At 36.7% G+C, this 20,917-nt stretch overlaps 5 protein-coding genes and 2 pseudogenes across 7 annotated transcripts; 5 read left to right on the forward strand and 2 right to left on the reverse strand.

Moving 5' to 3' along the window:
* The first annotated feature begins 224 nt into the window (after nucleotides 1-224).
* On the forward strand, nucleotides 225-5,989 carry LOC104759984 (uncharacterized). The gene is made up of 3 exons (XM_010482844.1): nucleotides 225-1,508; nucleotides 1,623-2,159; nucleotides 5,777-5,989. Exons 1-3 carry the CDS (start codon nucleotides 225-227, stop codon nucleotides 5,987-5,989), a joined length of 2,034 nt encoding a protein of 677 aa, XP_010481146.1.
* A 636-nt stretch (nucleotides 5,990-6,625) lies between these two features.
* Nucleotides 6,626-8,043, forward strand: LOC147924850 (zinc finger BED domain-containing protein RICESLEEPER 2-like; annotated as a pseudogene).
* A 2,725-nt stretch (nucleotides 8,044-10,768) lies between these two features.
* On the forward strand, nucleotides 10,769-12,008 carry LOC104759986 (putative F-box protein At4g22170 pseudogene; annotated as a pseudogene).
* A 70-nt stretch (nucleotides 12,009-12,078) lies between these two features.
* LOC104758578 (phospholipase D alpha 2) lies at nucleotides 12,079-15,998 on the reverse strand. Of its 3 annotated transcripts, none has more exons than XM_087497363.1 (5): nucleotides 15,860-15,998; nucleotides 15,270-15,366; nucleotides 14,787-14,892; nucleotides 12,790-14,692; nucleotides 12,079-12,706 (listed from the first exon to the last, which is right to left on the reverse strand). In XM_087497363.1, exons 3-5 carry the CDS (start codon nucleotides 14,880-14,882, stop codon nucleotides 12,273-12,275), a joined length of 2,433 nt encoding a protein of 810 aa, XP_087353489.1. In that variant the 5' UTR covers nucleotides 14,883-14,892; nucleotides 15,270-15,366; nucleotides 15,860-15,998; the 3' UTR covers nucleotides 12,079-12,272. The 3 variants fall into 3 exon arrangements, with proteins under 3 accessions (XP_087353489.1, XP_010479770.1, XP_010479771.1); XM_010481468.3 differs by having other exon boundaries at nucleotides 15,270-15,379; XM_010481469.3 differs by having other exon boundaries at nucleotides 15,270-15,369; nucleotides 15,860-15,996.
* Nucleotides 15,892-17,550, forward strand: LOC104759987 (RHOMBOID-like protein 5). The gene is made up of 5 exons (XM_010482846.3): nucleotides 15,892-16,256; nucleotides 16,336-16,496; nucleotides 16,580-16,749; nucleotides 16,839-17,098; nucleotides 17,248-17,550. The coding sequence occupies exons 1-5, from the start codon at nucleotides 15,988-15,990 to the stop codon at nucleotides 17,318-17,320; spliced, it is 933 nt and encodes a 310-aa protein (XP_010481148.2). The 5' UTR covers nucleotides 15,892-15,987; the 3' UTR covers nucleotides 17,321-17,550.
* On the reverse strand, nucleotides 17,372-19,089 carry LOC104758579 (DCC family protein At1g52590, chloroplastic). Its single transcript, XM_010481471.3, has 5 exons — nucleotides 18,443-19,089; nucleotides 18,141-18,198; nucleotides 17,947-18,054; nucleotides 17,757-17,849; nucleotides 17,372-17,672 (listed from the first exon to the last, which is right to left on the reverse strand). Exons 1-5 carry the CDS (start codon nucleotides 18,618-18,620, stop codon nucleotides 17,591-17,593), a joined length of 519 nt encoding a protein of 172 aa, XP_010479773.1. The 5' UTR covers nucleotides 18,621-19,089; the 3' UTR covers nucleotides 17,372-17,590.
* On the forward strand, nucleotides 18,866-20,801 carry LOC104758580 (uncharacterized). The gene is made up of 8 exons (XM_010481472.3): nucleotides 18,866-19,146; nucleotides 19,548-19,660; nucleotides 19,779-19,850; nucleotides 19,950-19,985; nucleotides 20,089-20,134; nucleotides 20,229-20,316; nucleotides 20,422-20,479; nucleotides 20,573-20,801. The coding sequence occupies exons 1-8, from the start codon at nucleotides 19,068-19,070 to the stop codon at nucleotides 20,621-20,623; spliced, it is 543 nt and encodes a 180-aa protein (XP_010479774.1). The 5' UTR covers nucleotides 18,866-19,067; the 3' UTR covers nucleotides 20,624-20,801.
* Nucleotides 20,802-20,917: the final 116 nt, after the last annotated feature.

Consider the following 20,917-nt stretch of genomic DNA (forward strand, 5'->3'; position numbering starts at 1 on the left):
TCCAAACTCTATACTGAAATTTCTTTTAAGATATGAATGTCCACATATTGAATATATATTCTTCTTCTGCTAAATTTATAAATTTAGATATAGAATAATGAAAGAGGGTCTTATTCTCCCTCCATATCATAGTAAGTAATGTTTTCACCAAGAAAATTGTTTAAATTAATTATTTCTGTTTTATATTTACTTATATGTGTATTTAATTTGATAAGGATCAATGCATGGCGATTTTGGGGATTTTACGGCAGTATGAAGGGGTCTCGGGTCAACAGATTAATCTGGCAAAGTCTTCGATACAATTTGGTCACACGGTTGATGCGGGAGTCCAGGCGGAAATACAGGGAGTGCTAGGGATCACGAATCTGGGGGGAATGGGTTCTTGTTTGAATATCCATGAGAGTCTGGGAGGGTCAAAGACTAAGGTTTTCTCTTATGTTAGAGATCGTTTGCAAAGCCGAACGACGGGGTGGTCGGTGAGGTTACTTTCGAAAGGGGGGAAAGAGGTTATGGTCAAGTCGGTCGCAACGGCGGTCCCGACCTTTGTGATGTCTTGTTATCGCCTCCCAAAGACAATCACATCTAAACTGACCAGTGCCGTGGCAAATTTCTGGTGGAGTACAAATGGCCAGTCCGGGGGTATGCACTGGATTGCATGGGAACGGCTCTGTTGTAGCAAACAGTTAGGAGGTTTGGGTTTTAAGAGCGTTGATGATTTTAATACGGCTCTGTTGGCTAAGCAATTGTGGAGACTATTAGAGTACCCAGACTTCCTATTTGCCCGGGTTTTTAAAAGTAGATATTATCGGAACTCAGATCCTTTGGATCCAATACGATCTTATTCACCCTCGTACGGGTGGAGGAGCATCGTTTCTGCTCGCTCTCTGGTGAACAAAGGCCTTATTACACGGGTTGGCTCGGGGTCCTCCATTTCTATATGGAGCGATCCCTGGGTCCCAGCCCAATTCCGGAGACCAGCCTTAAGTAACGGTCCTTTTAAGGACCCAAATCTCCGGTTACCTCATTTGATTGATCGTCGTACAAGATCATGGCAGAAGGATCTGCTCACCCAACATTTTGATCCTTTGGATGTTGCACTGATTGAGGCTATCCCTCTTGGTAGTGATACCAAGGATGATTATTTAGGGTGGCATTTTACCAAAACAGGGAAATACACAGTGAAATTTGGATATGAGACGGCACGTATGGATATCCAGGGTCCTTTTCGGGCCTTGGGTTCTGGGCCAGAAATTATCCCCCTTCTTGCAAGGGTTTGGAAGGTGCCTTGTCCACCGAAATTACAACATTTTCTGTGGCAAGTTTTATCGGGCTGCATATCGATATCGACTAATTTACGCCATCGAGGGGTGAATTGCGATGTTGTTTGCATGCGGTGCGGGTTTGAGGCGGAGGATATCAATCATGCTATATTTTTGTGTCCGCCGGCTCGACAGGTCTGGGCTTTGGCCAATGTCCCTGTGGGACCTCAGCATTTCCCGATGGAGTCGGTCTATACTAATTTAGATCATTTTCTAGATCCAAACGGCCCGGGTTCACACATCACGGCTTTTCCTTGGCTGATGTGGTATATTTGGAAAGCTTGAAATGCACGTGTTTTCGAGAATTTGGATGAACGCCCGGATGTGGTTGTCCGGGTGGCGGAGAGTGAGGCGGTTACTTGGCAGGAGGCTCAGGTGGATATTGAGGGCGACGAGGTCATCTCCATCCCTTCACGTCCGTCATCGGGACCTCGTCTCGGTATATCACTCCCTCGGGATTTTATGGGCTATCGATGTTATGTGGATGGCTCCTGGAAGGAAACAGATGTTTTTGCAGGTGCAGGATGGTGCTGTATCTTGTCACAAAACACGCCCCCGGTGCTTGGTGCGACCAATTTCCGGCAAAGCTTATCCCCGCTGCATGCTGAGGTTGAATCTTTCCTCTGGGCGATACGCTGTATGATTGGCCACGACTTCCGGGATGTGGTTTTCCTTACCGACTGCTCAGACTTGGTGAAGATGGTGTCTTCTCCTACTGATTTGCCAGCCTTTGCAACATACCTCGACGACATTCAGATGGACAGGGAGGAGTTTTCTTCCTTCTCTTTGCTTTATGTTCCACGCCAAGCTAATGTACGCGCGGACTCTTTAGCACGCCAGGTGCATGTGTCCCCGCATCATGTTTTATTTGTAAACAATTTTTCCCTAAATTGGCTCGTTTGAGCTAATTTCTTTTGTTGACAAAAAAAAAGTGTATTTAATTTTTTCTTTCTTGTACTTTTTATTTTGTATGTAATATATGTTATTGTTAGCAATATATGTATATATATATACATATATGTTATTGTTGGATATTAAATATATTAACATAATTAATTTTATTATTTATAAGTTTAAGTATGAAGTAATAATAAATATAGAATAATATGCCATGTGAGATGAATTTTATTGCAATTTTATTCAATCAAAATAAATTATAAATGTAACTCCCATAATTCTATATATGATGTAATTACCATCAATTCTTATCATATAAATAATCATTCTCTCATATTGGTATTTTCTCACTATTCCGCTCTCACATTCTCTCATAACTTCCACTATTCCTCAAATCTTTTCTTTTGTATTTTTTTTTTTATATTTTATTGTTGTTGTTGTTGTATGGGTTACAAAACCAGATGAAATATCATTGTAATAATTTAACATTTTTGTTTTAAAAAAAATCATCTCCATTAGGCTATCATCATATAAGTAATTATTATTTTCTCCTCTTCCACCATATCTCAAATCTCAATTTTTAAACAACTTTTTCTAAATGTTGTTATATGGGTTAAATATCAAATAAAAAATATTGTAAGAGTTTGATTGTATTTTATTTTAGAAATTATTATATATATTTAACATTGTTTTCAATTTTTATTTTATTTCTAACATCTTACTAATTTAAGATGAATTGACTTTTTCCATTCGTTTTCACTCAAACACACTATAAATTATAATTGTAACTCCTCAAATTAAATTATTTTAGAAATGTAACTTCCATCCATGAAATTCTATAAATAACTATTCTCACATCATCATCCATCATATCACAAATTCTAAATATTTTCTTTGTTTTCTTTATGTTCTTGCATGAATTCAAAACTCATGGTAAGAGCGTGTGATTATATATTTTGCTGGATTTATCTTATATTTTGATGTCTCCTCTTAGTCAGCTACGAAGGGAAGCTAGGTGTGATCCATTCGAGATGGGGAGAAGGATCCAATATATGGGTTTTGTAGAAGAGTTTTGTAACATCGTGGGTAAGATTGGAAGATGTGAAAATCAAAGCGTTAGAGGATGATATCACCAATGCACAACCTATATGGTTCCCAAGTAATGACACCATATCAAGGGCAAGGGCGACCAGTGTAAGCTCGGTCTCTACAACATGAGTAACGAAAATATCGTTTTTTGTATAAGATGCAAGATTTCTACCATTACCTCTTGCCGGCAAATAAATATTTTTTCCCTTTCTACTCAAACTTCGAGAGAGTTTGTTTGAATAAAGATGACGTTGAATAAAAAAGGGAGGGCATGACATACTTATAGCTGATCAAAAATATTAATTTCAATCAAAGCGCAATGAGGGAATCAAGCTAAAGAAATCATTTTCACACATGTATATATAACAACCCGCGCATATATATACATATGCGTTGAATAAAATATATATACATGTATGAAAATGATTTCTTTAGCTTGATTCTCTCATTGCGCTTTGATTGAAATTAGTATTTTCGATCAGCTATAAGTATGTAATGCCCTCCCTTTTTATTCAACGTCATCTTTATTCAAACAAACTCTCTCGAAGTTTGAGTAGAAAGGGAAAAAATATTTATTTGCCGGCGAGAGGTAATGGTAGAAATTTTGCATCTTATACAAAAAACGATATTTTTCGTTACTCATGTTGTAGAGACCGAGCTTACACTGGTCGCCCTTGCCCTTGATATGGTGTCATTACTTGGGAACCATATAGGTTGTGCATTGGAGATATCATCCTCTAACGCTTTGATTTTCACATCTTCCAATCTTACCCACAATGTTACAAAACTCTTCTACAAAACCCATATATTGGATCCTTCTCCCCATCTCAAATGGATCACACCTAGCTTCCCTTCGTAGCTGACCAAGAGGAGACAACAAAATATAAGACAAATCCAGCAAAATATATAATCACACTCTTACCATGAGTTTTGAATTCATGCAAGAACATAAAAAAAATAAAGAAAATATTTAGAATTTGTGATATGGTGGATTATGATGTGAGAATAGTTATTTATAGAATTTCATGGATGGAAGTTACATTTCTAAAATAATTTAATTAGACGAGTTACAATTATAATTTATAGTGTGTTTGAGTGAAAACGAATGAAAAAAGTCAATTTATAATTTATGTAATTTCAGTTACAATTTAGTAGGAACAAAAACATACTAATTTAATATTTTAAGAAAAGATGATTAATCAAAATAAAATATTTTACAAATTTTATAATTCAATCAAAGTGAGTGTACTAATTACTATGAAAAATCATCCAACAGAAGTACATAAAATAATATAAGAAAATAAAATTTGCCAGACACATCAAAATTAATATTTTGTATTTGAAATATTATGGCTACATGTTGAGTTAATAATAACAAAAAAAAACACTATGTCAGTTCAAATTTAGAAGACAACTTTTGAAATACCTTTCTAAAAAGCCAAGACAAATATAATAAGTAAATAATAATTAACTCACTTTAAAAAGCATAAAACCCTCATTTAACACAAATATAAGTCTTATTCAATAATTCCTCCCACATAATTATGTATTTTTTTTTTAAAAGAAGGTTATATTTAAATATTATATAATAGTGTAGTCAGCTAAACTTATAGTCACATTTATATAATATATATACATATGAAATTATATTACTTAAATTTAACCTCCATACTTCGCTCCATCATTTCCTAATCTCAAAACCATATATTACATAATCAGACGAAATAACACTACACCACAACCCACGCGTTGCGTGGGCCAACACCTAGTAATAATTAAATTTACGAGATTTGACCGTCTCTAAATATTGTAAAACAGTTGTAGAACCTAGGCCTGCGATTCCGATCCGAACCGAACCGATATTCAGGTTAAACGGTTTGGTTCGGCTGATTAGGGTTAACCGATCAGAATAGAAATAAATTTAGGTCGGTTTTACCTTCAGTTCGGTTCGGAGGGAGTAAACTGACGGTTAACCGACTATTAACCCTAAGTATATAAGCTAAATGGATACCCATTAACAACTAAACCTAATCTTCTTGTTCCCTCAGAAGCGGCAGAGCGATTACTCTGTTCGAAGTTGCGATCATCAACTCACCTGGATTTTTCGTTCTTGGGTGTTCAAATCTTCTCTTCTCTGCTAGAGTGCTAGTCTTCATCATCGTTCTTCACTGTAAGTTCTTTTGTCTCGAAGCTTTGTCGCATAGAGAAATAGAAATTAGAAACCATAATAGGCAAATGGATATTTATTCTAGTTTTAGGAACACTAAAACTTAAGTATCGTTCACTTCTGTATAAGTCATAGATTCACATTTCGTCCTTGAAACATAGAATTAGGGTTTTTTAAAACAGTGTTGGTCTTTTGTTTATTATGTGTTTTTGTTGATGTTTTGTAAGAAAACATGTGTTTTTGTTGCTGATGGTTACTAAACTTGTAGATAAGTGTTTGATTCAAGTTGTATTGCCATTTGTAGATGGGTTCAGAATTGACTGAAGACAACAATGATTATTTGGGTGAAGAGATTGAAGGAGACGATGGTCCACCAGTCTCGTCAGTTGGAGGGAAACGAACAAGACCAAGTTCCACTTTGCCTGTCAGAGCAAGAAAAAATCCAGCTCACAGGTCATTTGTGTGGCAACATTTTGTTCAGAAGGATCCGGATGTTCCACTAAGCAACTGTCTCTAATGTGGCCAAGAGATAGGGTGTGATAGTGTAAGAAATGGAACAAGTGCCATGAAGGGTCACCTTAGTAGGTGTAAGTTGTTTAAGAAGCATGAGGAGAGTGGTAGTCAGAAAGTGTTGGCTAGTGAGGGCAGTGGAGTTATGACAGCAGTCAAGTATGATAAAGGTCTGTTTAGGAGATCTGTGAATGAGATGATAGTGCTTAATGAGCTACCTTTTGCATTTGTGGAATCAGAAGGGTTTAGGAGATTCTGCAGCAACAATCTTCCCATGTACACAGTTCATTGCAGGAAGACATCCACTTCTGATATTTATGGGATGTTTTTGAGTGAGAAAGCTGCTTTGAAAGAGTTGTTTGGTCAGAAAAAACAGAGAGTGTCGATGACAACCGACATTTGGGTCGCTCCAACCACTTCTTGTAGTTACATGGTGGTCACAGCCCACTGGATTGATAGAGATTGGAAATTGCAGAAGAGGATCATTAGCTTCAAACCTGTTATTGATCACAAAGGAGATACAATTTCATCACACTTGATTGGCTGTCTCGAAGAATGGGGAATCGAGAAAGTATTCACGGTGACAGTTGATAATGCAAAAGCGAATGATAAAGCTCTAGGGGCGTTCACAAATGCTTTGATAATGAAAGGACCTGATGCATTAGTTAGATGTGGTGATTATCTTCACATGAGGTGTTGTGCTCACATTTTAAATTTGATTGTCAAAGATGGTTTAGCTAAAGCAAATCAGAGTATCATGGCAATTCGGAATGCAATCAAGTATGTGAGGTCATCAGGTGATAGATTCAAATCTTTTCTGTTGAGGGTTGAGACTGGAAATGTGAGTAGAGGAAGCTTGTGTCTTGATGTTAGCACTAGGTGGAACTCCACCTATCTTATGCTCACTGCCGCAATCAAGTTCAGAGTTGCGTTTGAGAAGCTGTTGGTTGAGGATAAGTTGTACAATGAGTATTTCATGGAGAAAGAAGATAGTGGAGAGGATGGAGCTGAAGCAGAGAAACGTGTTGGTCCTCCAACATTTGCTAATTGGGATGAAGTGCAAAGGTTTGTTAAATTTCTGAAAATCTTTTTCAATTGCACATTAGCCTTCTCTGCAACAAAATCAGTGACATCTTCTATTGCCTACAATGAGATCGTCGTTATCGAGAGAAACTTGATCAGTCTAAGCTGCCATAGTGATTCTCTCTTAAAGACGGAAGCAATGGTGATGAGGTCCAAGTTTGAGAAGTATTGGGATGGTCTTATCAACATGAATCCACTAGTAATCATTGCAAGTGTGTTTGATCCAAGGAACAAAATGCAATTTGCTACTATTTGCTTCGACAAGCTTTATGGAAAAGATAGTGTCGAAGCTACTCATCTCAGATCATCAATTAAGAGTGTGATGAAGAAGCTATACGAGGAGTATGCCTCGAAGCTTAGCCCCACCCCTTCTCAAGGTGAGAGCAGTAGTGCTGCCAGAAGTGATAATGGAGAATCAGTAGATGTAAGTGCCATGTTTGATTTGTGAGATGATGATGGTTATGAAAGGATGGATTCATTATACTCTGAGATGGTTTCTGATACCGCATATGAAGAATCAAGTAGTGAGCTTGACATGTACTTGCTGGAGAAACCTGTGCCGAGAACCCAATATCATTTGGGATTGGGATTACGATGTTTTATCATGGTGGAGGAGGAACAGTTCTAAATTCCCAATCTTGGCAGAGTTAGCAAGAGATGTGCTTGCCATCCAAGTGTCATCTGTGGCATCTGAGTCTGCATTCAGCACAAGTTGTCGTATTTTGGACCCTTATCGAAGTTGCTTGTCACCACACATGGTAGAATCCTTAATTTGCACTCAACAATGGCTGATGAATACCATTCATGAGGAGAAACTAGCAAATTTAATTCAAATGTTCGAAGAAATGGAGTTCCACGAGTCATTAGGTAATTCATTTATCTAAGCTGTTCATTTTTCTTTAGACTTATTTCTAATTGCATTTCATTTTTTGTTATGCAGCTTCACAGGTTCATGGACAACCATTTGTGAAATCTTAAGTTGGAAATGGAAAACAGGGCATGAAGGCTTGTCTCTTTCTCTCTATATTTTTTGAACGACAAACGTTTATATCTAACTATTTTTTGGCCTCGACAATGACAGCATACCAAATGCATGTCTTAAGAACTTTAGTGAATGGATCATTGGTAACTTGTCATTTGTCTTATGTTTTTTGAACAAATTCTATCTCAAGGGATATGAACTAATGTATTTTGGAACTTAATGTCTCTGTCTGTATGAGGTTAGACCTTCATTGCAACTGTATTTTGGAACTTTGTTTGTTGTTTGTATGATGTTAAACCTTCATTGCAAGTCTATTTTGTAACTTTATGTTGTTGTTTTGATTGGTGATTTATGTTTGCAAATCCGAAATAACCGAATAGCAGGAACCGAATTAACCGTTTACGAACCGGTAGCTTAGTCGGTTCTATTCGGAATAGGTTTCAGATTTCAGAAAAAACCGAACACCGAAAAACCGAAACCGAACCGACCGAACTAACCGAAGTCGCAGCCCTAGTAGAACCGATTGTATCAAAATGAGACCGGGCAAACTCCTGGTCACAACATGCAATCTAGGAATACACAGCCATGATTGTAATGAAAGTGAAAGCCAACATTATCTTTGCCTTAGCGGTTATATTTTGTTATAATATTCTAATGTTTTAACAAAAATCATAATATATTATTTGTTTACCTTTTATGTTCAATTAATTTATATTAAAAACTTTGAATTTTTCTTTTCTTATTACTATAGTCCCCTATAGTCTATCCTAGTAATATTGATCCGAAAGTATATTTATAAAAATAACCAAGAATGTAAACACATGTACATGATTTACATCACAATACCATTGCAACAAAAAACAAATTAATTGACATTATTGAAATTCGAACTTGTTGATATATGTATTTAAACCCACGACCAACTCGGTAATAACAACATTATCAAGATAATTCGAAAATTAATCTAATTTTCATAACATACAGTAAAATCTCTATAAATTAATAATAGATAAATTAATAATAGTTATAAATTAATATATTTTCCACTCCAAAACTGGTTTAGTGTCATTTTGGATACAATTCGATAATATAATAAGATAATATTTTTTTTGAAAATTTTTCGTATATATACCGTTACATTAATAATATAAATTAACAATTATATAGAATTATCAAACTATACGTACATACATTAATTTTTGTTAGATTTCATTCCTAATATTTTTACAATATCAAAACAATATAGTATTCTCTTCAAAACATAATAATTATTATTTTCTTTCTAACATTCTATATTATTTAATATTTATAAAGATTAATCTTATTTTTATTTTTTTAAATCACCAAATTAGAAAAATAATTATTAATTTATCGAATCGAAAATTTCATTAATGAATAGATTTTCATGGTCTCATTATTACTAATTTATAGAGGTTGTATGTACATCTATATAGAGCAAATTTTGTTCACCTAAAATCTGGTGCCTAGACACCCTTTGCCTTGCTTATATTTCTTGATTTTTGTATGAATTAAAAGCCATCCATTAATAAATTCAGAATAAATCCTTATACAATATTTTTAAGATAAAAATGTGGTATGTTAAGATGAAAACCTTTTCGACCAAAATTGTTTTGGTAAAGTTATTTGTAACAGTATATGATAGTTGGGATGTAATCAAATACTACAATTCCCATAGTAGTGACCGAAGATTTACTTGGAGCCCCAATATTAACATTTTAGATTGGGTCATCCATGAACACATCTACTATGAGAATGGTTTTTTTAGTAACAATATTTTCATTTTCTTAAACTCAAAAATAATATTTTTTAAAACTTACTTTTTAATTTTTTTTAAATATAAAATCTAATTTATATATATATATAAAATTTATCATCTAAAATCGACAAATTTTGGGTTCGATCCAACCAATCATATTCACAACGTCTTTGAAGCAAACAAGTGTAGCTACGAGCAATGCATATCCACCAATTTCATATTCAACGTGACACGAGGAGGATGAGATGTATCCAACTCTTTAAACCTTATTACTTCATTTGTGGTAAAGGTTATTGCAACCAAGGCATAAAGCTCGTCAGTAACATATTTTCTAAACCGCCAACACCTCTCAACCACTTTTGCACTTCCTGATGTGACTATTCTCATCTTTGCCTATGAGGTTTTAGTGTGAACTAGGTTTATAGTGTTGGCTAGTGTTTTAAAGCTAATTACTTGTTTTTAAGTGATGTTGTTAAAGTTTCGTTTGAATAAAAATAGTATCTTCAAAACGATTTATTTTTAATTTATATTTATGTTATAATTACTAAAGATGAGATAACTCGATAATATATTGAACAAGTTATGAAGGAGAAAGAGAGAATCCAGGCGCTTTTAAAGAAAAGAAAGAAAAAAAAACCCCACCGCAACCCCAAATAATTTTAGCAGCTCAACGCTCATAATTAAACAGGCCAAAATAAACACACATTGAGCATTATATATACATTTTATTTGTTGTAACTAACTTGAATTGTTTTTCCTTTTTCCCGAAGACAAAAAAAAACTGTAAAGAAAACAGGAGTACACTGGTTAACCGGTGGGTCATATAGACCGGGCCGATTTAGCTATAGCTCACATAAAAATAAAACCTGACATTTGTTTTTTTTGTTTTCCTGAATTTCTTTGGTATCAATGTTAAGTCACATAAAACCTGACAAAATAGTGACATGATTCCTAGTTTCAGTCTAACCCTAATTATGATAGAGGAGAAGCATAACCCTACTTATGATGATCATGAGCGTCTCAGACACAAAACCTGGTCCGATCTCCCTCCAGAGATCTTTTAATTTCGGTGTTCGAACGCCTAAGCTTTGCTAATTTCCAAGGAGCTAAATCCGTGTGTTCATCTTGGTACTCAGCTTCGAGACAATCCGCGCCCCAAGATCAGACACCGTGGCTAATTCTCTTCCCCGTAGACGACGATAAAAAAACAACAATAACTTGTCATGCACGTTATTCAACCCCGAGGAAAAGCACAAACTTTACAAAACGGAAGATCTTGGTGTGGAATTTGCAAAGAGTGTTTGTATGGCAACCAATGGAAGTTGGCTCCTAATGCGTGATCCTCGGCGAGATCCTCTTTATTATATCTACATTTTGAACCTCTTTACCCACGAGAGGATGGATCTACCTCCTGTAGAGTTATTGTGGAAAGATTATGAATTAAGCATTGCAAGTGAGAAAAGAATGAGGTACAGAGGTATTAGTTTACGTTCCCCTGTGTTTCGTGTTGACGAGAAAACCAAAGATTATGTAGTTGTTTGGGGACTTAGAGATTGGTTTGTAGTTTATTTCAAGAAAGGAGATACCTCGTGGAACCAAATCCCACAAACTCCAGATTGTTTCCACATGGTTTACAAGGACCACAAGCTTTACTTCTTAAGCTACTTTTATGGTAGTTTTAAAATCTTCGATTTTTCTGGAGAGGTTGTAGAACAAACATATCAATCTTGTGTTCGTGTGGAACTCTTTCAGATAGGTAGACAACTTCGTCCACCAAGTAATTCATGGAGCATTTGTGCCACAGAACTTGTAGTCACCGTAACTGGAGATGTTCTCAAGGTTGAAAAATGGTGGAGAGCTAGGGATAGATCCTGGCCCTTTCGTGTTTTCAAGGTTTATTCATCAGGGTCAGGGTTCATCAAGAATCCAGAACGGATTCATTCATTGGGAGACGAGTTAATGCTTTTCGATCAAGGCATCACTGTGCTCGCCAATAACACTGACGGATTCATTAGAGATTCCATCTATTTCAAGACGACTCATGGAAAGAATACTAGTGATAATATCTTTATCTTCAATCTCGAGACACAGGAGACAGAGCGGCCTCTGGACACATTATTTGATAATTCTCCAATTCAATTCTCTAGAGCTCATTAGTTCTTACCAAGTTTCACTCATACATGATGTTGATCTCAACAAACAATGTTGGTGTTGTTTTTTTCTCTTTGTTCTTATAATGATGATCACGTCACAGTTTAATAATATAACTTATATTCAATAATATCAAAAGTGATAATAGATAAAATTCATAAGTTCAACAGCAATTAGCAACAAAACAAGTATCAAAACAGACCAACAAAGCAACTACTATTGTTTTATAGCTCTTATTCAGCAAATGAAACGAGAAGAAAGTGTTATTTATTACCTATATAGATACTGCCACTGAGCTTAGGTTGTAAGAATAGGAGGCATGTAATCAGATTTAACACCAAGGATACGTGCTTTTGTGTCGGGAAAGAACTCACATCCGGGAAGCTCAGTGATGTTCCCTTCACTAGCAATACCGATCGGGTAACGAAGTAGATGACCAGGAAGATCATGTTCAAGTGACTCACTTGCGTAAAGATCCCAATACTTATCAGCAACACGGTTAACTTTCTGGATACATTCTTGGCTCGATGGTTCGAGGAAGGTTTCATCGAGCATTCCTAAATGTTCATACCACAAGGACATGCGGAATCCATGGATTTGACCTCGAGCTGGCTGTCTTGTTGAGAGATGATATGGCTGATAGCCTCCCATTGCTATCTCTGAGTCTCTTGCACCATCCATTGACCTCTGGTTGATATTTGCTGATCCGATTATAATGTACTCATCGTCAACTGCAAAAGTTAAGAGGTTGAATCATTTGGTTGATATATAAAAAAAAAAATCATAATTTCTGAAAGTGTTAATACTCTTTTACCTATCATCATTTTAGTGTGAACATAGATCATGAAGCGGCGTGCTTCTTGTGCTCTGATATAGTCAGTGTCTGGTTCAGGTTTCTCTGTAGGCACATACTCTCCATCTTTCTTAACTTCTCGGTTACCAAGGCAGAAGAATGTTAGATAATCTCGCGGATCCTCACCCTGAAGTCCCTTTTCTCTAAGTGCCTTGATCACATCTTTGTACATCATCTCCATTGTTCTTTTCTGCCAATCTAGTATAGCTTGGACTGATCCACTCTCAGGAATGCCTTCAGGCCACATTGGAACAACAACATAAACCTTAAACTTCTCTCCAGCTTTGATCTTGCTAACAATCTTCAAAGATAGCTCCTTTGGAATCAAATGCAGAGCATTGATTTCTTCAGGTTTGATTCCATCAGCGCTCCAAGCAAAAGAGCTTCCAAGGAAGTACTGGTTTTCGATATAGATGAAGTCTTTAGCTCGTCTTATGGCGTGAATGTAAGCATCTTGGATGCTCCTGTCGATGATATTATCTTTTCCACTCACAAGACCTGCTTCAGCTGCAGCTTCAGGGGAGTCAGGAAATCCAGCAGCTGCTCCACCATCAATGGATCTAAACAACTGAACATTCCACACATCGTGATCCTCTGCGAACAGAACAGGAGAAGGCGGAATGATAACATCGCCAAGTTCTCTCATTTTGACCAAGATATCTTTACCGCCTTGTCTATTCCATCTCTGCTCAAAATTATACAAGACATCCCAAGCAATAGGTCCTTCAAGGCGACAGTGAATGTCATGCCACGGCTCTCTAGGACCACCTTTGGTTATCGCAGCGCCAGTGAAGTTCGGTTGATGGAAGTCATCGTGATGTGCAGTGTCCAACGTTCTAAACAAGGAGTGGAATGGAGTGTCGTATCTTCCATCACAAAGATCAAGACCACCAACAAAACTCACAATTCTTCTAGTTCTTGATCCTCCACTTGGCATTTCACTGTCTACAACAACAATCTTTTGGTGATGAGTGAACATAGTTGAGATTTGCAAGTTTTGGACAATGCTTCCACCATCATCAGGGTTACGTGGACACAAAATACAGTTCACGTCAGTTCCTCTGAAAAAATTCTCAGTTTCTTCATCATGAGTGGCCATAAGTCCATCTTTTTTCAGCACATCAACAGATGTTCTGTCATCCCAAACAAGCAAAATAACCTTAACACCTTCACTAGCTTTCTTCTTGAGAAGCTCACCAACAGTCACATCTCCTCCTTGTTTAGGTCTCCTCGAGTCCCTCACCAAAGAAATCTCAGTGTAAACAGACCAACCAGTAATGTAAATCAAGTGTTTCGCATTAGTTATGGCATCGAAAATATCCTCCCAACATCGACTTGCCTCGTAGTTCTTCCCACCCGCGAGAGGGATCTTCGGGACAAAGTTTCCAGGAATATGAGCATCTTGATACAGGGAAACTTTGCAGCCCCTTCTCTGAGAGAAGAATGTGTAAGGAACACCTGGAAACTTTGCACTTTTGATACCTCGGTTCCAATTTTTATCCTTTTCAACACCAAAATATTGGATTTTGACATGGATCTTTGATCCTCCAGCAATGGGTTTTTTCTCATTATCTAAGATCTCAACCCATCTGTCAACTTCTTCACCATGCAAAATATCTTCCACAGGAACATAGCCTCTTCCGATCAACGTCGCACCAATCGGATTAGCGTCTTTAACTGTGAATATAACATGTTTAGCCATGTGACCACAGTAAATATGAAAAGATTCGTACCACTTTGGGTTTTTTGGTTCCTTTGATATCTTCCTAGTTCTTCCAACTCTTGCTTTCTCTAGATCGATTGTAGCGTAAAGCTGAGTTTCTCCTTTGCCAACACCGATTGTTTCTTCTACATTTGCTAGAATCTGAAAAGATTAAAAAACAGAACACTGAAGAGATGAAGGAACCTTTTAGTAGTATCTTAATCAACTTATAAATGAGAGACAAAAAAAGACATACCGATCCTAAGAAACCTGATCTACCTCCTTCAGCATTGAGACGATCAACTTCATAGATTGTCGCGTGCAATCTTCCATGTAACAAAAACTCTTCCATTTTCTTCCACCTGTAACATCATATAACAATATAACATATTACTAAAAGTCATACATTAGAAGCAAATTTATGTGTGCAGAGAGGCATCTTCTAGTAAAAGTCATTAACCGTAACCAGAACAGATGAAATCCTGAATCTCAGCGATCAAAACAAAAATCATATCAGATAACCAGTTTCAGAGGGTAATCAAAATTCCACATTATGAACGACAATGGTAGAGTGCAATCAAAGCATATCTGAGTTTCCTAAACATTCTATAACTGCTCCTACTTGACTCAAAACAAGAATACCAGAAACCTGATATGTGATATACTGATATGTGATCCCCAAGATAAACGTAAGAAACAAGATTTGCAGAGAAGAGGAGGAAAAAGAAAAAGAAACTACCTGCAAAATTCTCAGAGATTGAGAGAGATGGGAGAAGGTCGTTTAAAACAATTCAGTATTTGATCCGAGAAGGAAGCTGCTTTGTGTGTGGAGGAGCCTGCTGAATGTTTCTGTGATATTAATAGAAGATGAAACGAGTTTTACAAATTAACTAATTTAGTAATACTAAAAACACTGGCTGTGAGTTTAAAACGTTGACGCCTACTACGTGTCCAAATGCAGATTAATTAACGATACTAAACTCGCTCTCAAAAATGCTCTACTGATTATAAATCGGTTACTAAAAACAAGTTAGCCAAAAATAGATTAATGCCAAGACATGAATCTTAATTATTGCAGAATTTACACAACAAACACATAAGAAATTACATTTCCAGGTCAATGTATATTGTATGAATTTTATGTGGTAGTTCTTTTCAAAGAATGATTCAGTCTTAATCAGTTCGTTTTTTTTATTTTAATTTCCAATCTGGTTATGATTGGATTCCGTTTGGTTTGGACCAAACACCAAACAAATTTACCGAACATAACTGCCTAATGTAATTAAATAAATAAAAAACAGAGAGAGACTAAAAAGTAAATATTCTTACTTTGGCCACAAGATTGTCCGGATCTCTCTCCCAGCTTCACATTTTCCACCAATTTAGGGGTTCAATCAAATCCTCAAACCTCAGCCAAAAAGCCAACGAGGAAACGCGCGTGATACTCTTTTCCAGAAATGGGGAAGAGACCGCCGATTCCACCAGATATCGAACGCGGACCACCACCACCACCAGCGCGACCACAGTTTCGCCCGCCTATTCCCGTGCCATGGGTTGCATGGCTCGTGCCTCTCATTTTAGCAGCCAACTTCATCACATTCGCTACCACCATGTATTTGAACGATTGCCCCGCAAGATCAGATGAGTGTATCTTGTTTGATGTCCTTGGAAGGCTTTCGTTTCAACCTATTAAAGAGAACATGCTTCTCGGTCCTTCTATTCCCACGTAAGGAAGGACTTGTTGATTCCACAATGTGTTTTCGTTTTCTGTTCATGTTTCTGAAATCTTTCTTGTTGAAATTTAGGCTGAGAAAACTCGGAGCTCTTGAAAGGAGACTTGTGGAGGAAGGTGAGAAATGGCGTCTCATATCTTGCATATGGCTTCACGGTGGTTTCCTTCACTTGTTGGCTAACATGATCAGCTTAATGTGTATCGGAATGCGCCTTGAACAAGAATTTGGATTCTGTAAGACCCTTTAAACCCTTCTGTTGTCCATCATCAAGATTGCTTTGATCTCATCTGATTTAAGAGTTTGGTGAAATAAACAGTGAGAATCGGAGCTTTGTATGTGATCTGCGGGCTTGGAGGAAGCTTGATGTCTTGCTTAACAGATTCCCAAGGAGAACGGGTATCAGTTGGAGCATCTGGTGCTTTGTTCGGATTACTTGGTGCAATGCTCTCAGAGCTTATCACAAACTGGACAATCTACGAAAATAAGGTATAAAGATGTTTTCATTTTCTTAGATTTCTGAGTAAAAATGAAAGCTTTATGGTGTATTATTGAATCTTAATCTTTTTATGTTGTAGTGTACTGCACTTATGACATTAATCCTGATCATTGTACTGAATCTAAGCGTCGGGTTCTTACCACGTGTGGACAATTCTGCTCATTTTGGAGGATTCCTAGCTGGTTTCTTCCTCGGGTTCGTCCTTCTTCTCCGTCCGCAGTACGGATACGTGAACCCCAAATACATTCCCGCTGGTTATGACATGAAACACAAGAAATCAAAACACAAGTGTTACCAACACATCTTGAGGTTTACATCTCTAGCCATCCTTCTTGCAGGGTAAGTTCACAAAAGATTCAATGAATCCCTGCAGGTGAATGACAAAGAAGTCGCATTCTCCATCAACACTTAAACAAAACCCCCAATTTTGTTAAAATATGTCATCCCTTACCGGTAAATGATTGAATTTTTCTTTGAAATTTCTGCAGATTTATTGGGGCATATAGTAAGCTTCTCAGAGAACATACCATACAGAGCACGCCAATCAGAGAATTCAATTAGCAGCTTGTAGCCAGCAGACCAGTGACATATTCTCCAAAGAAAAAAGGCTAATTCACACAATCCCAAGGTTTTTTCCATATATAACACAAATATCAACATCAGAAAGGTTATACATTTAAAGAGTACATGGTTCGAAAAGTACTACATATGTATCTGTTGTTCAATGGCTGTTGTAAACTACACATCTGTATAAAAGCATATATTAAACTGTAGGAAACATTTTTTTTTTACTATTATGGCAAAGTAGGAACACAATTCGATAATGTATTCTTAGATCTCACATGAATCAGATCGACCAAACATTGCATAACGGTTGTTTGCAACATTTTCATACAAAAAGTCCCTCACAAACCTGCAACATATCAAAAGAACATTGTTTTATTAAGATCAATTCACTCGATAGGCGTCTACACTTTTGCGCTAATCGAGAACTTACAGAGGAGCAAACTGAATGAAGAATGCAAGCTGTGGAAATGGTAAGTCAATGTAGTTCATGATCTTCAACACAGCTTCTGACTTGATGTAAGACCTGAAGAGAAGAATATAAACACATACCACTCACTTGATGGCCTATAAAATTCTTTTTTTTTTTGGTTTCCCGGTTCATATCGAAACACAAAATGTACCTATCTTTCTCCACAAGTACAACACTCGATATATCATCAGGAGCTCTTCCTGATCGCATCAACAGTTTCTTCCCCGTTTCGCTCTGTAACGCTTCAAACCTTATGCTCCTGCAAAACAATACCATAAGTTTTCTCCTTTCATTTACGACTGAAACTTCGAATTCGACATTAATGAATCAAAATCAAACACTAACCTGTTTCGATCATGGTCTTTAACAAACTTCACACCTCCATTACAAAGATTGCAAACACCTATCATAATAGAACACAAGAAAGTTCTAAGATTCAAATAAACATCACCTTTACTACTTTGAACCAGAATTCCAGAAAAGTGAAATATGTTATAAAACTTATATAATTATATCCGTTGAGATGTGTATAAAACTGTATATAACCTAAGTGAAAATTTTGGGAATAAAAAAAATCAAAAACTAAAAAAACATTATAAATTGAATTCGATTTCATCTGAATTCAAAGATTGGAGAAACGTGAGTACCGTCGAACAACATGATCGGCCTCTTGTCTTCTTCGAAAAAACTTGAAGTTTCCTTAACCCAATCCACTGAATCGCGACGAAACGTGCTCTGGTTAGCAGAGGCAGAAACTCTCAGTCTAACTTGCGCACGCGACGGAACGGTGAATCGCCCCAAACTCGCCGGAAACACGATCGCCATTTAAAAACTTCTCGCCGGATAACTCAGAAACGGTAAACTTCTCCGGTGAGCCACTAAAATTAATTCGGCTTACCTTTTTTTTAATTTATTTCCTTGAGTAAATGGCACTCTGGTAAATAAGAACTAATCTTAGGGGTACAATATTACCACGTCATCGAAACGTAGCCAGCCACGTCATTAAATGTAACCAACCAAAGGTTTAAACCACGTCATTAAAACGTAGCCACTCAAGGGAATTTTAAACCGGTTTTAAATTTGTAAACCGGTTTCTTAATTTGGTATACCGATCTTGAGAAAACGCTCTTTGGAGTAAATCGTGCCTTAAAGCTTGACCCTGAGAGACAGAGACCCTTCTTCTCCACTGCAACGTTTTCAGACAAGAACGTTTGTAACCTCGATCTGAATTACACTTCGGCGTGAATTGGTAAAAAAATCAGAGATTTGAAGATGGGTTGGATCGGGGAAACTGTAGATTCTATCAAATCAATTCAGATCCGTCAGCTTTTCACTCAAGCGATCAGTCTTGGTTCGTTTCTTCCTTCTTGTGTGTTTTGTCTCATTGAACTCGATTTGGTTTTATGTGAATGGCTTTTAGGGTTCGTCAATGTATGAACATATATATCTGAATAAAGTTGAAATCTTTAGAGAAAATTGGAGACCTTTTTGGTTTATTAAGAGTTGGTGAAGTTGATGGTGTTTCATTAGATCGTTTACTTTGAGATTGAGGTATGATTCTTAATAGGGTGTTACATGCGAATTATGAAGTATGTACTGTGTTGAGGGGAAATGTGGTAGCTGTTATTGTTAAAAGTTTCTCTGAGCTAACATGATTAGACGTCTGATGGTTGAATTAGTTGTTTTCAGTATATGAAAAATATGTGGCATAAGTAAATGATAAATTGTTCTCTCCGTGTTGAAAACTTGTAGGGATGATTGTTACATCTGCTTTGATCATATGGAAAGCTTTGATGTGTGTCACTGGAAGTGAATCCCCTGTGGTGGTTGTTCTTTCTGGAAGCATGGAACCTGGCTTTAAGAGGGTAATTTGACTTAGCTTTGTTCTCTCTATGTGGATGAATAAGTCACTAATAGTCTATATGAGGGTCAGCACAGGTCTGTTTGTCAACTCAAAATTGTAATGAATGTGATATTTTTTAGGGGGATATATTGTTCTTGCACATGAGTAAGGACCCGATTCGAGCAGGCGAAATTGTTGTTTTCAATGTTGATGTAAGTTCCCCTATTCTTTTTGTCTCATTTGCGCTCCCATTGATAAAATTCGGGGGTCTTTCTCCTTATCGGTTTTTTTGGCTTCATGTTTCTCCTCAGGGTCGTGATATTCCCATTGTCCATCGTGTCATTAAGGTAACGCATTTCTAGACTTTCTCAATACCATCTCGCAGTACTTAAATATTGTAAAAGCTTTATTGAAAACCTTGCTGACTCTTGGGGTTCATCACCATCATAGGTTCACGAGAGAGAAAATACAGGAGAAGTTGATGTTTTGACAAAAGGTAGGGCTTTTTATAGATTTAAAATCGATTGTCATTTGTTTACGTAGTGTTCCTTATTCCGACACACATTTACATTACAATCTATGTTTTCCAGGTGACAATAACTATGGAGATGACAGACTTCTCTATGCTGAAGGTCAGCTTTGGCTAAATAGACATCATATTATGGGCCGTGCTGTCGGGTAATTAATATACTTCAACCACAAAAGCTCTCGATGCCTGTTTTATTTCTAACTGAAAGCTCTTTCCTGACTCATAATCGGTTTACCTTTTGTCTGATGATATAGGTTCTTGCCTTATGTTGGATGGGTTACTATCATTATGACAGAAAAGCCTATCATAAAGGTACATTCTCATTCCTATAATCCAATCCAAATTTGTACCTCTCTTTTTTCTTTTCTCTCTGTTTTCTCACCACCACATTCTTTCTTTTTGCAGTATATTCTCATAGGTGCATTGGGTTTGCTCGTTATAACATCCAAGGATTAAGTCTTTTGGAAGAGTGAACTTTGCAAAAACCCTTGTTTTATCATCATTAAAGTCTTTGTTATTTCAGTGGGAAAGAAAAAAAGACTTTAAAGACTCGTTTTTTTGGTTTAGACAATTTTAAACAGTAGAAATCAGAAGCTAATTTTTACTCGTGGAGAAATGAGTTTACCCCCAAAAATCAAGATTTGTTATCCTATGAACAGTCTTGCTCAGTAAAACTCATGTCAAGATTGGAAACAAAGATGTAGTGGCTATGTCATGTGTATGTATGACAAGTACTCATTACATAAAACA

Source organism: Camelina sativa, chromosome 17 (genome assembly GCF_030686135.1).
Source record: "Camelina sativa cultivar CO46 ecotype springtype chromosome 17, ASM3068613v1".
In the NCBI taxonomy this organism is placed as follows: domain Eukaryota; kingdom Viridiplantae; phylum Streptophyta; class Magnoliopsida; order Brassicales; family Brassicaceae; genus Camelina; species Camelina sativa.